At 40.2% G+C, this 17,084-nt stretch overlaps 1 protein-coding gene across 1 annotated transcript in view; it reads left to right on the top strand.

Moving 5' to 3' along the window:
- The window catches only part of lrpprc (leucine-rich pentatricopeptide repeat containing), a 114,944-nt gene that overhangs the window by 24,995 nt on the left and 72,865 nt on the right, over positions 1-17,084 (top strand). Inside the window, exons 12-17 of the mRNA XM_089012714.1 lie at positions 4,681-4,799; positions 5,943-6,033; positions 7,303-7,372; positions 10,380-10,407; positions 12,652-12,709; positions 13,974-14,080. Coding sequence (XP_088868840.1) covers positions 4,681-4,799; positions 5,943-6,033; positions 7,303-7,372; positions 10,380-10,407; positions 12,652-12,709; positions 13,974-14,080 — 473 coding nt within the window. The remainder of the gene's footprint in view (positions 1-4,680; positions 4,800-5,942; positions 6,034-7,302; positions 7,373-10,379; positions 10,408-12,651; positions 12,710-13,973; positions 14,081-17,084) is intronic.

Raw genomic sequence — 17,084 nt, 5'->3', positions numbered from 1 at the left:
GCTGCTGCTGTTGCGGCCTACAGTGGAAGCTAGCTAGCCAATCGATAGCCAACAGGTACCTAGCTAGATAGCCAGCCAGCTAGATTGTGGATAGATAGATAGCTCGATAGCCAGATAGCAAATAGCTAGCATAATAATAATAAAAATAATAATAGTACATTTCATTTATAAGCTCCTTTCAAAACTCTCATGGTCACTTTACAATCGCAGGATAAGATAGAAATTCTGATTCTAAGGAATAGAAAATAGCCTGATCTGTTTTCAAATAAAAGAAATAAACAGTCAAGAATGAAGATAGTGATAAATTAATTTGTATAGATGAAACCTTCTCAGTGATAACTCAGCATACAAACTTAGTTGGTTCCCAGAAAGTGTGTGTACGGCAAAAAGTTCCTCTTTCAAACATTTATTTCCTATAAGAAACCATTAAAATGAGAATAATCCGTTCCCAGGTCCTCATAAAATGTAATTTTCTACTAAATAAGCCTGGAAACTACACAAAATATACATTATTTTATGTATAATACATGTGCTATTGCATTGTAATTAATAAAATAAAGTGTACTGTACAGTGATACCTCAGCTTACAAACTTAATTGGTTCCCAGAAAGTGTGTGTACGGCAAAAAGTTCCTCTTCCAAACATTTATTTCCCATAAGAAACCATTCAAATGACAATAATCCGTTCCCAGGTCCTCATAAAACATAATTTTCTACTAAATAAGCCTGGAAACTGCACAAAATAGATCTTATTTTATGTATAATACATGTGCTATTGGATTGTAATTAATAAAATAAAGTGTACTGTACAGTGATACCTCAGCTTACAAACTTAATTGGTTCCCAGAAAGTGTATGTACGGCAAAAAGTTCCTCTTCCAAACATTTATTTCCCATAAGAAACCATTCAAATGACAATAATCCGTTCCCAGGTCCTCATAAAACATAATTTTCTACTAAATAAGCCTGGAAACTACACAAAATAGATCTTATTTTATGTATAATACATGTGCTATTGCATTGTAATTAATAAAATAAAGTGTACTGTACAGTGATACCTCAGCTTACAAACTTAGTTGGTTCCCAGAAAGTGTGTGTACAGCAAAAAGTTCCTCTTTCAAACATTTATTTCCTATAAGAAACCATTAAAATGAGAATAATCCGTTCCCAGGTCCTCATAAAATGTAATTTTCTACTAAATAAGCCTGGAAACTACACAAAATATACATTATTTTATGTATAATACATGTGCTATTGCATTGTAATTAATAAAATAAAGTGTACTGTACAGTGATACCTCAGCTTACAAACTTAATTGGTTCCCAGAAAGTGTGTGTACGGCAAAAAGTTCCTCTTCCAAACATTTATTTCCCATAAGAAACCATTCAAATGACAATAATCCGTTCTCAGGTCCTCATAAAACATAATTTTCTACTAAATAAGCCTGGAAACTACACAAAATAGATCTTATTTTATGTATAATACATGTGCTATTGGATTGTAATTAATAAAATAAAGTGTACTGTACAGTGATACCTCAGCTTACAAACTTAATTGGTTCCCAGAAAGTGTGTGTACGGCAAAAAGTTCCTCTTTCAAACATTTATTTCCTATAAGAAACCATTAAAATGAGAATAATCCGTTCCCAGGTCCTCATAAAACATAATTTTCTACTAAATAAGCCTGGAAACTACACAAAATAGATCTTATTTTATGTATAATACATGTGCTATTGCATTGTAATTAATAAAATAAAGTGTACTGTACAGCAATACCTCAGCTTACAAACTTAATTGGTTCCCAGAAAGTGTGTGTACGGCAAAAAGTTCCTCTTCCAAACATTTATTTCCCATAAGAAACAATTCAAATGACAATAATCCGTTCCCAGGTCCTCATAAAACATAATTTTCTACTAAATAAGCCTGGAAACTACACAAAATATACATTATTTTATGTATAATACATGTGCTATTGCATTGTAATTAATAAAATAAAGTGTACTGTACAGCAATACCTCAGCTTACAAACTTAATTGGTTCCCAGAAAGTGTGTGTACGGCAAAAAGTTCCTCTTCCAAACATTTATTTCCCATAAGAAACCATTCAAATGACAATAATCCGTTCTCAGGTCCTCATAAAACATAATTTTCTACTAAATAAGCCTGGAAACTACACAAAATAGATCTTATTTTATGTATAATACATGTGCTATTGGATTGTAATTAATAAAATAAAGTGTACTGTACAGTGATACCTCAGCTTACAAACTTAATTGGTTCCCAGAAAGTGTGTGAAAGCGATTGGCTGGCAACCAATTCAGGGTGTCCCCCGCCTCGTGCCCGAAGACAGCTGAGATAGCCTCCAGCGACCCTAATGAGGAATAAGCGGTATGGAAAATGAGATGAGAAGTGTGTGAAAGGCGAATCTGTCTTCCAAACATTTATTTCTCATAAGAAACCATTAAAATGAGAATAATCCGTTCCCAGGTCCCCATAAAATATAATTTTCTACTAAGTAAGCCTTAAATATACACAAAATATACCTCATTTTATGTATAATACATGTGCTATTGTATTGTAATTAAAGAAACCAACTATACTGTATAATAAAGTCGTTTTATTGACCTTTGTGATGGTAGTTGTCAATGGATGACGAACTTCCAGGTTGCCTCTTGATGATATCCGAGTGAAGTTGCCGTGCTTTCTTGGCGATAATACCCTCACTCAGACTGTTCCCTGCTAGCTGCTTTTCGTTAATCCAAATAAACACAAGTTTTTCAACATCTTCTATTGGCTGAGACCTTTGCTTAGACAACAGAGAAACACCAATAGCCACATATAGCAATGGTCAACTTAGCATACTTGTTCTGGGACGCTAAGTCACTCAAACGCACAACTCGTTGTGTTTTTCGAAGATCTCCTTCTTCTGCTCGACCATAATTTTCTTTGTCTTCTTCGGGTGAACACTAGCCTGTGTTGGAGTCTTTTTCCCTCCCGTAATAGCAAAAGTACTCCACTTGATAACAAACCACGTCTGCACTCAAACAGAGGGGTTTTGGAAAAGTAGTCCGCCAGCCACCGTAGTGCTGTGTGGTTTGTTTCTTCCGCCGAAAACTAGTTTGTCTACCAAGATTATATTCTCGCAAATTTAATGTTCGTGAGGCTAAACGTTCGTGAGCTAAAGCGTTCATAAGCTGAGGTATCACTGTATTTTGTGCGTGCGTGTGTTTCGGAAAGGTGGGGCTGTGGCCCTGTAGCTGTTCCATATGCATGCGGCTGTTTAGGCCTGACTTCCCTTGGGCAGGACCTCAGGGCTCTGCTGGAGAGCAGGGCAACGCTCGCAAGAGTCCACTTCAGGCCAAGTGCGTGTCTTGCGCCTTCCACTCTCGTCCTAGGTGGAGCCATTGACATCAATGGGTATTTTGTTAGGAGGGATGGGAGGGGGGGCGGGGTTTGTTTTTCGCTCTAGTCCCAAGAGTATTGTGCGTATGAGTGTGTTGATTGCCTCGCTGCACTTTTCTGCAGTTTCCGCCACTCCAGGCTTGAACTTAAAGGACAACCGACACAATTTTTCCTAACTGACATCAGAAAAACGTTTTATAGCATCTAAAATACCCAAAACTCGCAGGCTGATATTTTTAGTCAAATGCCAATACAAATGCTACAAAATGAGCTCAAAAACTGGGCAGATTCAGAAGTCCCGCCCCCTTGTTCGTGACGTCACGCCAGGATACTCCTTAACAAACTGCCTTGCTCCACAATCAAAACAATGGCTTCAGAGGGTTCAGATTCGGAGGATATGCTTTCTTGTTACACCTCCAGTTATGAATAGGATTCAAATAGTTCTGAAGAGGAAAGCATACATGTTTGCAATCAATTAAATCATTTTTTTTTTTAATTAATCAATTAAAGAGGTCATTTTGAGGCATCTGGAATGCAATGTAGCGTCCCAGAAAATGCAGAAGATGGCGCCCAAGCTACGTTGGAAATGGGCTGATTTATCTGCTGGGAATTTGTGTCAGCTCGTATCAAATAGTCGTCTTGGTTCAACACACAATGATTCACCATCACGTTATTTATGTGTTTTCTATCTAATTTCGCCATGAACACAGCTCAACATGAAGTTTTCAGACCAAACAAAGTACCCAAAATGCATTGTGCGTCGCTTTCTCGGTCAGTGACGATGGGGAGAAACGATCACCAAAAAAGAGGCACAAAATGGCAACCTCCAGTGGCCACCTCCGTTTCCACAGGGTGATAAATTCATTGTATGGAGCTTGGACAGCCTCATCTGGCGGCTTTTGGGTGCAACACAAGGTTTTCAGACCAAACAATACAGCAAAATATATTGACGTGATGGAAGGACTGCTACAATGTGTCTTTTTTTCCGGTCAGGGGGCATTCCTTTAGTGACGTCACGGTCGGAATCATCACCAACTCAAAAACAAGACTTCCTGAATATTCAGCGGGAGTCTTAAAACGTAAAAAATAGCTATATGCGGTGAAATATTTGTAAAATACGCTCAGTAGAAGTCATTTAAAGCCATTTTACAAATTATGGACACAACTTGTCCGGAGACGTCGGTTGTCCTTTAAGTGTGCGCGGCGCCGGGTGGGGAAACTGTCAAGTGAAAGCGTTCCTCATTCTTTTTTTGTCAATAAAGTTTTTGTGTGTGTTTTGAAGGTGTGTTGGAGGTGATCAAGGGCATGCAGGCGCTCGACGTCTCCCCGGATCTCGATACCGTGTCCACTTATATCCATCCGGTCTTCTTCAACGTTGAGGCTGCTCGACAGGCCCTGGAGGTACGTGCGTGCGTATGTGCGTGTAGGCAGCCGAATGTACAAAAATGTTTCCACTCCGTGCCAGGGTTTTTGTCATTTTCACCTGAATTCCAGGACCTGCAGAATATTCAGTTTTAGGACTGGATAAACTTTCAATGCAACGTAAAGAAACCTTAGACTCTCTTCTTTCATCAGAGCAATTTTTTTTATAAATAAACAAATTAATAAATCAATTAAATATTAAATAATGACATTAAATTAAACTGAAATAATTGTAATTAAATTATATTACATCATATGAATAAATAAATAAATAAATGTTATCGTAGTTTAAATAAATACATCAATAAGTACATAAATAACTATAATTTAATTGAAATAAATACAATTTCATGTAATTCACTGGCAGATTATGTGCAAAAATTATGTCCACTCCCGTGCCATGGTTTTTGTCATTGTCACTCCAATTCCAGGACCCACATAATATTGACTTTTAGGACTACATAAACATTCAATGCAGCGCAAGAAACTTTAGACTTTCTTCTTTCATCAGGAGATGAAAAAAAAAAATAATGGGTTTCGACTTACAACCATTTCGACTTACGACCACTTGGTCGGAACGGAACTCGGTTGTAAGTCGTGTACCTGTGTTGAGTTTTAGGACCACATCAACATTCGATTCATCGTAAGAAATCTTAGATTCTCTTCTTTCATCAGAATAAAAGAGTTAATTCCTAAGTGATATGGGTCTGAAGTTATCTGAGCTTGAAGTGGGGTCAGATGTCCAAAATACAATGCAATATCGGTTTATATAGATAGCGCTGTAGCTGGAACAAAGCGCTAACATGGACAAAAGGCAAATGCTGCCCCCTCGTGGAAGGGAAAACACATTGCCAGAGGTCTGACCAGTGCTTTCTCTGCACCCCTGCAAGAAAAAAACTAAACCCCAAATTTGGGAAATGACACTCTACGTAATGTTTTCAATTCCCGAATCAATTCATGAATGGCAGTGAAGGAGTTAAGATCGGAAACTTTTTGGGGGAAAGAAAATGTTAGCGTGCGGTTGGACCTGTTCAGCGTTGAAATGTAGAATCTCTGATCGGCAGTTTGACGGCAAGAACTTTTGTTCCTCCCTTGAATGATGTGCATATTTTCATCTTTCAGGATGCGGGCATTTCGCTGCAATCGGAGGGTTTCTTAACTTCGGAGGTTCGATTGGTGGCTTCAAGCGACTTGGCTCAGCTCTATACTTTGTGTATGTATGCATACACACACACACACACACACATACAAAATACACACATACACACACGACAGCCATACACATTACACATACATACACACACACATACACAGATACACATACTCATACATGCACACATGAACACACATAGAAAATACACACATACACATGCTACACCCATACACATTACACACGCATACACAGATACACACATACAAATTACATACACACATACACACATGCACACATGAACACACATAGAAAATACACGCATACACACGCTACACCCATACACATTATACATACATACACACACGCATACATGAACACACATACAAAATACACACATGCACACGCTACACCCATACACATTACACATACATACACACACGCATACACAGATACACACAGACATACACATGTACACACATACAAATTACATACACATACATACACACACGCATACACAGATACATACACATGTACACACATACAAATTACACACACCTACATATTTACACACACCTACATATTTACACACACCTACACATGTACACACATACATATTACACACACACCTACACATGTACTCACATACAAATTACATACACAAACACACACACACACACATACAAATTACACACGCATACACACACACACGCATACACAGATACATACACATGTACACACATACAAATTACACACACCTACACATGTACACACATACAAATTACACACACATACACAAACACACACACACACACACACAAACACACACACACACATACAAATTACACGCGCATACACACACACGCATACGCAGACACACAGAAACATACACACATACACGTTACACACAGACACACATGCCGACATCCACATATACACACTTACACGTACGTACACACACACGCATACACAGATACATACACATGAACACACATATTACACACACACATGCCGACACAGACACATATACACACATACACACACGCATACACAGATATACACATGTACACACATACAAATGGCACACATATTACACACACAGACACATTACACACATACACATATACACACATACACATGACACACAGACACACACACTTACACATACATACACACACACACACATACACAGACACACACATACACATATTCACATTTGTAATTCGATGGGATTTAATTGTCAATTTGCCAACAAAAGGAAAACACGGATTAAATGAAATACCCAGCCCGCCATGTCCATGTATTGACGTCCCCTTTTTTTGTCTTTTTCAGTGTCGGACCCTTCCCACCCCCCACTGGACCTTGGGATTTTCCGCGGCAGCCTAATCCAGGGCTTCAGAAAGTCAGTCAATCAACCTGTTGTCGTGTGTGTGTTTGTATGACTAGTCTTGTGAGGACCACTAACATTTTATACCATACGCAGTGAGGACATTTTTGACAAGTGAGGACCTTTTGGTTTTTCATTCTGAAGGCTGCTAGAGGTGCTATATATGCATCTTTTAAAGTTTCAGAAACATCCTCACAAATTCACCCAAAATGATTTCTTAGTGTGTATTTTCATTTCACTTGAATACACACGTTTTACTCACTGTGTGTGTTAATGTGTGTGTGTGTGTGTGTGTGTGTGTGTGTGTGTGTGTGTGTGTGTGTGTGCGGGGTTAATGAGAGGCAAAAGTTCATCCACAAAAAGTATATTTTCACCAAATTCACTACAGGGGTGAGGACTTTGAATGTACCCATTCAGAAACCTCACTCCTACTGTTATTTCAGTTCACAGTCCACTTTTTATTTCTTTGTTTTTAAAGAAGTTGAAGTGGGAAATGGGGTGACATTTAGTCTTCAAATATAACACGAGTTCTTCTCTAAACTCATCAGCGACGGTGGTCCTCACTCCTTATCTGGAGTTATACGGACCTCACAAAACCATTGAAACAGGAACATGTGTGTGTGTGTGTCTGTGCGTTTGTCCAACATTTCCATATTTTGCCACGCGAATCTGAACGGGTGTTTTAGGGAAGCCTGTAGCACTCTCTGGGGTCACAGCGGCATATGTTTTGCATACGACACGCGCCGCCTATCGCACCATCATGGACGGAGCCTCCACGCCAATGCGTACGCAAAGCTGCGGGGGGAAAGGCGGCGTACGCGCAACGCCTGCCTCATGCATATGGAGGCTTCGTCCGCCGGCCCTTACCCCAAAGCACCGTGGGAGTTATGCAAATGGTTGGATGCCCTCCCCCCCTTGACCAAATAGCCTAAACCGGCCAGCCCGCAGTCTCCCTCCCCTTTCACCCTAGCACGCAAAGAAGGCCGGGGCCGAGTGGCGCCGGCGGGCTGCGCTTGACACGGGCTCTTTATGAATATTTAGCGTTTAAACACGATGCCTTTGCACAGCAACGTCACCCCCCCCCTCCCACCCTCCTTTCCGACTTGGTTCCTGAGCCCGGCTGGGGGTCATTCGCAGCAAAGTGCCCATTTTGTCCAAACGAACCAAAACCAAAATTGGCTAAAAATGTCATTTTCAGACGGTTTAACCGAGAGGTAATAATGATAATAATAATAATAGTAATACATTTGATTTCTAAGCGCCTTTCAAAACTCTCAAGGTCACTTTACAGTCACAGGATAAGTTTTTTTCTGTGGGTGAGTAGCAGCAGCCACGCGCACCAACGTTCACTCAACCTGGATGTAACTCAAATGGATAGAAAGCTAGCTAGCTAGCTAATAGATAGCTACAGTACCTTAATATCCAGCCAATAGACAGTGATCTAGATAGCTACCCCGCCAGCCTGATAGCTAATATATAGCTAGCTAGAAAGCTAGCCTGGACAAATTTGTAAGAAAAAATAGCACATTTATTATACAAAAAATAAGGTATATTTTGTGTAATTTTTTTAAGGCTTATTTCGTCGAAAATTATGTTTTATGGGTACCTGGGAATTAATGTTTGGAATACACACTTTGACTTACACACACTTTCTGGAAACCAATTAAGTTCGTAAGCCAAGGTATCACTGTATATGAGAATTTTTTTCCCAGGCCTCGGAAAGCGGCCACTCCATAACATCAACCATCACAAACGTAAATAAAATGACTTTATTATACAGTACAGTTTATTTCTTTAATTATAATACCATAGCACATTTATTCACAATCCAATAGCACACAGGTGTCAAAGTCAAGGCCCGCGGGCCAAATCCGGCCCGCCACATCATTTTTTTCGGCCCGCGAAAGCAAATCAAACTTGTTAAATTCCATGATGATTGCTAAAATCTGAGCCGAAATTTCATATTTTTGGATGTCAACCACAATAAAAGTCATTATTCTTGACTTCAGATTTGAAAACGAGTTATTCATTAATTTGCTGTGTGCTCTATATGTAATATTTGAAGGGATTTAAACATTCTAATGGGTTCCCCAAATTCATAACGGCCATCAAGAGGAAACCATAACTACAATGTGGCCCGCGGCAAAAAATGACTTTGACACCCCTGCAATAGCACATTTATTATACATAAAATGCGGTATATTGTGTGTCGTTTTAAGGCTTAGAAAGTAGAAAATTATGTTTTATGGGGACCTGGGAATGGATTATTCTCATTTGAATGCTTTCCTATGGGAAATTATTTTTTGGGAGACATACTTTTCGCCTTACACTCTCTGTCTGGGAACTAATTAAGTTCGTAAGCCAAGGTATCACTGTACTCGAATAAATACGCTATTTTGCACGTCCGCCTCAGTGTGGAGTCAACGTCAACAAAATACTTACTGTGCACATATCGCCATGTCCAACATCTTTTTAATTGTGCACATTTTCATCCATTGTGTTGCTCACCTCTGCTTCCGTTCAAGCCTCCCTGACAGGGTCGTAATTGTGACATGCATGTGTGTGTTTTTGTGTGAGCGCCCATTGTGTTGTGGGGGGGGAGGGGTGGCTGTCAATGACAAGGTCAAGGGATAATTTAATCACGAAAGACCTCTTCTCGCCTCTTCTCCAGCTCGCTGACAGCACCAGTGATGTCGCGCGTCATCATTTAGCGTGCGTGCGTCTTTTGTGGTTTGACGTTCTTTTGTCCCGCCGTCTCGTCTCGTCTTTCTTGTCCTGCGGGCCGGAGGGCGTCGCGCCTCGTCTGCGGTGCCGTTGAGTGCCGTAACGTGTCGCTTTTGTCGCCAGCCATGATGTGACGGCAACGTTGCTGAAAGTGATTTAGATGAAGTCATTCCCTTTCGTAGGCTTTTTTTTTTTCTTGCGGAGACAAAAAGTTGCAAAATGTGCGTTTATGTGTGTGTGTTTGAAACGTCCGTGTTGCCATATCTAATGCCTTGTCCTACACTGCCCCCTACTGCAGGTCTGATGACATGGACAGTATGGTGAAGGTAAGGAGCTTCCTTCGCGTTCTTAACCTGATGTGAAGGAAATACGCACGCATGCAACGGAATTGAAAAGTGCTAATGTACTCGTGTCCTCATGGACATTTCATTTCTAAGCGCCTTTCAAAACTCTCAAGGACACTTCACAGTCACAGGATATTTTTTTTCTGCGGGTGAGCAGCGGCAGCCACACGTGCCAGCATTCACTCAACCCGGAAGTAACATAAAGTAAAACAAAAACAAACTAAATACCTATGACAACACAAAGACATGGAGAGTCAGTCATTATTCAGCACTTTCTGTACCCTCTTTGTGACATGAAGCAGTTCTAGATGAAAGAGGAGAGGATCAAAGCATCCAGATAGCTAGATAGCAAATAGGTAGCTAGATAGATGATACTACTAATAATAATACATCTCATTTAACAGGGCCTTTCAAAACTCTCAAGGAAACTTTACAGTCACAGATGTTTTTCTGTCGGTGAGCAGCGGCAGCCACACCCCCCAGCGTTCACTCAAATTTCTTTTTGTATTTTTTTTTTTACTTCAAGATGGTGGCTGCCTTTACAGCATCTCCGGTATTTTGTTTTTCTACTTCTTTCTTTCCGTTCCTCTTCCTTTCACAACTTTGCTACACGAATGGCTGCTGCTCACCCGCACAAAAAAAGTTCTTATCCCGTGACCCTAAAGTCACATCCAAAGTCCCGCATTTTCCAGTGTATAATAATAATAAATCATAATAATAATCATAATCATAATAATAATAATAATCATAATAATAATAAATTTCATTTATAAGCGCCTTTCAAAACTCTCAAGGACACTTTACAGCAGTGGTTCTTTCCCCATAGAGTCGATGGGAATTCCCCATTGGTTAAGAACCACTGCTTTACTGCCACAGGATATTTTTTCTGCGGGTGAGCAGCGGCAGCCACACGCGCCAGCGTTCACTCAACCCGGAAGTAACAAAGTAAAAAAAAATAAAAACAAATAATACGACAACGCAAAGACAATAACCAGGAATTTAGCACGCTATCAGGACAATGACGGACAATAACCAGGAAGTTAGCACTCTGTAGTACAAATGCACAAATGCTCCATTCAGTGTCCATGGGGAGGAGAAAAAAATGGAGTGAAAATAGATTATCTGTCACGATACATAATAGCTAAATCTGCATCTATAATTAATCATTTATTATTATTGATCAATATAATTTTAAGGATCACAAATGACAAGCAAGAACTACTTTGCAGAGTAAAATATAAATACAGAGGTTGCACAAGAGGGCAAGCTCAGCAACCACCATACTGGCGTTTTTTTTAAACATTTTTTTTTTTATTTTATGGTGGCTGGCGGACTAGTTTTCTTTGAGTGCAGATGTGGTTTGTTATCAAGCGGAGTACTTTTGCTATTATGGTACTGAAAAAGACCCCACCACAGAAGAAGGAGATCATCGAAAAACACCAACGAGGTGTGCGTTTGTGTGACTTAGCGTCCCAGTACCAGTATGCTAAGTCGACCATTGCTACGATCTTTAAGAACAAGGAAGCTATTAAGGGTGTTTCTGTGTTGTCTAAGCAACAGTTTCAGGCAATGGAAGAGGTTGAGAAACTCTGTTGATTTGGATTAATGAAAAGCAGCTAGCAGGGGACAGTGTGAGTGAGGATATTATTGCCCAGAAAGCACAGCAACTTACTTCATCAAGAGGCAACTACATCGACCATCACAAAGGTCATTAAAATGACTATTATACACTACAGTTTATTTCCTTAACTACAGTCCAATAACACATTTATTACACATGAAATAAGGTATATTTTGTGTCGTTTTATGTCTTATTTAGTAGAAAATTATGTTTTATGGGGACCTGGGAACAGATTATTCTCATTTTAATGGTTTCCTATGGGAAATAAATGTTCGGAAGATGAACTTTTCGCCCAAATAGCAAAAGTGCTCCACTCGATAACAAACCACGTCTGCACTCAAGGAAAGGGGTGTGGAAAACTAGTCCGCCAGCCACCGTGGCGCTCCGTGTGGTTTTTTTCATCCGCCAAAAGCTAGTTCGTCAGCCGAGACTATATGCTCGCTGATTTAATGATCGTGAGGCGAAAAGTTCGTGAGCTAAAGCGTTCATAAGCTGAGGTATCACTGTATAATAAATCAAACCTAAGCGTTCCATTCCCTCCAGTGCAAACTAGTCGAGCCTCGAGTTGCGATGGAGATCTAACAGCTCTTTGTTTCTTCAAACAGATCACCAAGCTCTTGTACGAGGACCATCGCTTCAGCAAAGCACCCACCAAACCGGCAGGTAAACTCTTACCTACCGCATGGCGGCGCTCGGCGCTTTGCAACCACGATTCAACTGACCTAAAAGTGTTGTTTGCCATGGCCGCTGACACTTTGTGTGGCCAGCGTGTGAAAAATACAGTGATACCTCAGCTTACAAACTTAATTGGTTCCCAGAAAGTGTGTAAGGCGAAAAGTTCATCTTTCAAACATTTATTTCCCATAAGAAACCATTAAAATGAGAATAATCCGTTTTCACGTCCCTATAAATCATACATTTCTACTAAATAAGCCTTAAAACTACACCATATACACCTTGTTTTAAGTATAATAAACGTGCTGTTGTATTGTAATGAAAGAAATTAACTGTACTGTATAATAAAGTCGTTTTCTTGACCTTTGTGATGGTCGTTACCTGAGTGAAGTTGCCATGCTTTTTCGACGAGCATACCCTCACTCACACGGTCCCCTGCTCGCCGCTTTTCGTGAATCCAAATCAACAGAAGTTTTTCAAACTCTTCTATTGCCTGACACCGTTGCTTAGACAACACAGAAACACCCTTAGCCACACGGAGCAATGGTCGACTTAGCATAGTGGTAGTGGGACGCTAAGTCACACAACTGCACACGTCGTTGCTGTTTTTCGATGATCTTTTTCTTCTGCTCGACTGTCATTTTGTTTTGTGTCCTCTTTGGCTGAATACTGGCCTGTGGTGGGGTCTTTTTCGGTCCCATAATAGCAAAAGTACTACACTCGATAATAAACCACGTCCGCACTCAAAGAAAGGGGGTGACGAAAACTAGTCCGCCAGCCACCGTGCCGCTTCGTGGTTTGCTTTGTCCGGCGAAAACCGGGTCGTATGCCAAGATTATATTCTCGCAAATTTAATGTTCGTGAGGCGAAAAGTTCCAGAGCTAAAGCGATTGTAAGCTGAGGTTTGTCTTTACCAAGTGTCTGCCGTTAAAATGTGAATTTGTGAGGCGTTCGTGTCATGTCGTGTGCGTGAGAGCCGCTGCTGGAAGTGGTGAGTATTTTAGCGTGTGCGCGCTGTTGAGATTGCCAGATCCGTGTCGCATCCCGTTAGCCAACATCTTGCGCTGCACCCAGGTGGGCGGTTTTCACGTACGCACGTGTTGAAGTTTGCCCGCCAGCCATAGCGCTTAGCATGACCCCAAAGCGGCCTCCATCAGCGGCGTGAAAATAGAAATGCGCTGACTGACGTGGTGGCAAATATGAAATGTATTCCCACGGCTGTTACTCAACGTGTGTGTGTTGTCACTTCCAGAGACGGTCGCCTACTTCCTGTATTATTTGATGGACAGCATGTCAGAGGGCAATTTACCAGCGCAGGAAGACAAACTGAGGGATTACTTCAACCAGCTCAAGGCGCAGGTACACACCGGCGCCACCCACCTGTGGATCATATAATATGTCAAACGTAGAAGTAGTGCGTAACCTCAGCCTCGACTGTAGCGCCTTATAAAGTGGTGCACCTTATACACTGAGACCTCAACTTACGAACCTAATTGGTTCCCAGACAGAGTGTGTAAGGCGAAAAGTGTGTATCTCAAAAGAAAATTTTCCATAGGAAACCATTAAAATGGGAATAATCTGTTCCTGGGTTTCCATAAAATATACTTTTCAACTAAATAAGCCTTAAAACTACACACAACATACCTTATTCTATGTATAATAAATGTGCTATTGTATTGTAATGAAAGAAATGCACTGCATTGTATCATAAAGTCACTTTATTTACATTTGTGATGGTCATTTATGGCTTGATGGAATGGCGTTGGAGGTCGAAGGTCAAACGGAATTGCTGTTTGGAAAGAGAGGCACATTACACGAGGATTGTAATTAAAGAAATAAACTGCTGTAAAATAAAGTTTTATTTACCTTTTTGATGGTCGTTGAAGGCTTATGGAAGGAGAGTCACCTTCCATAAGGACTGTTGGTAACATAACCTCTGGTGCTGTTCGGTCGTGTGCTTCCGCCGAAGATCACTCCGCCAGCCGTGGTGGGTGTGTATTATGAAAATAGTGCTTATTATAAGGTTTAATTTTCAGAAATTTGAAGTTTGCAAGATGAAAAGTTTGTAAGATCAGGTGTTTGTAAGTTGAGGTCTCACTGTACAGGTAACATCCGACTTACAACCAGATCGACTTACAACCACCCGTACTTATGACCGTGACCTCCAGACCCTATTTAAAAAAAAAAAAATCATTCTACGCCTGGCACCGCAACGCGCTAGCAGGCCGGCAACGCGTACAACAATTTTGGCCAGCCAGCATGTCACTCTCGCACAGCAATCGACCGTGTGATGGCACCAGAGGGGGGGGGGGGCAGTTTGTGTGTCATTTAGCCTCAGAGTCTCTATTTTGAATACATTTTGAATGTATTTCAACTTACGACCATTTCAACTTACAACCGTTTGGTCGGAACGGAACTCGGCCGTAAGTCGGATGTTACCTGTCTTTGGAAAACGGTGAGATATTTCTGGATTCTATTTGGAAAACTCTTCATTCATTGAAGGTGCGCCTTATAGTCCGGTGCACCTTATCTATGGAAAAAAGTTTGAACATACAACAATCGTTGGAGCCACGCGGCTATCTGGCTATCTGGCGGGATACCTCGCGAGCACTTTATTTGCTAGCTCTTTGATATCTATTAGCTATGTAGCTAGCTCGCTAGCTATATAGCCACCTATCTATTAGCTATCTGTTTGCTATCTATTAGCTGGCTAGTTAGCTTTCTATGAGTGGGTTGAGTGAACGCTGGCGTGTGTGGCTGCCGCTGCTTACCCACAGAAGAACTGATCCTGTGACTGTAAAGTGACCTTGACAGTTTTGAAAGGCGCCTATAAATGAAATATATTATTAATATTATTATACACTGGAAAATACGGTACTTTGGATGTGAGATACTGAAAAATGATTACTAAAATATAAAATGATTACATTAATTAACCCATTAATAAACTCCAATTGCAGGACCCACAGAATATTGAGTTTTAGATGACATGTATTTTGTTTTTCTACTTCTTTCTTTCCTCTACCTTTCACAACTTTGCTGCTGTGAAATGTAACTTTCTCCACTGCGAGACAACGGTACATCCGATCCAATACAATCAATATTCATTGCAGCCTAAGAAACCTTAGACTCTCTTCTTTCATCAGCAAAAAAAGAGTTAATTCCTAAGTGATACGGGTCTGGAGCTATCTGAGCTTGTAATGGGGGCGGCTGTACAAAATACAATACAAACATTGACTTATATAGCGCTTTAACAACAGCTGAAGTTGTAACAAAAGTGCTAACATGGACAAAAGGCGAAAGCTTCCCCCTCGTGGAATGAAAAAAAAAACATTGCCAGAGGTCTGACCAGCGCTTTATCAGCCCCCCCCCCCAACGCCCCGCAAGAAAAACCGAAACCTGAAATTTTTCAAGAATGGCGCTCCAATTCACACTTTTCCTGAATCAATTCGGAATTGGCAGCGAATGAGTTAAGATGACTTCATTTTTAAAACAATCAAAACAGAGTATAAAATAGATTCAAACGGTGTGTATAATTAACAGTAATATATTGATATACAGTAAAGTCTCGTTTTATCGATATCGGATATATCGATAGTCCCGGTTATATCGATACTCTTTCTATGCACGCACGGAGAAAATTACATGCAAACGGGGTCGGATATATCGATAGTCCCGGTTATATCGATATTTTTTCGGACTCCCTTGAATATCGATATAACGAGACTTTACTGTATAATGAACAATGATTAATGTGGCAAGAAACAACATGAATGCATTTGTGAATGAATTTGTGTTCATATGAACACGCTTGGCATAAATGGGTTAAAAATTGTATTTTGACACATGCAGGACAAAAATTCTGATTCATATTACAGTGATATCTTAGTTTACGAATTTAATTGCTTCCCAGAAAGTGTGTGAGGTGAAAAGTTCATCTTCCAAACAATTATTTCCTATAGGAAACCATTAAAATGAGAATAATCCGTTCCCAGGTCCCCATTAAACATACTTTTCTACAAAATAAGCCTTAAAACTACACAAAACATTATTTTTGTATTTATAATAAATGTGCTATTGGATTGTAATTACAGTAATAAACTGTACTATATAATAAAGTCGTTTTATTTACGTTTTGCGATGGTAGTTGTCAATGGAAGATGAACCTTCAGGTTGCCACTTGATATCCGAGTGAAGTTGCCGTGCTTTCTCTGTGATAATACCCTCACTCACACTGTCCTCTGCTAGCTTCTTTTCATTCATCCAAATCAACAGAACTTTTTATTTTTTATCCTCTTCATCTTAACACTAGCGGCTGGGTCTTTTTCGGTCCCATAATAGCAAAAGTACTCCACTCGATAAC

The sequence above is a fragment of the Hippocampus bargibanti genome, linkage group LG13, assembly GCF_051943395.1.
Source record: "Hippocampus bargibanti isolate YZ-2025 linkage group LG13, ASM5194339v1, whole genome shotgun sequence".
Lineage (NCBI taxonomy): Eukaryota > Metazoa > Chordata > Actinopteri > Syngnathiformes > Syngnathidae > Hippocampus > Hippocampus bargibanti.
The sequence above is the reverse complement of the archived record's forward strand: the minus strand, read 5'-3'. Positions and strand labels throughout refer to the sequence as shown.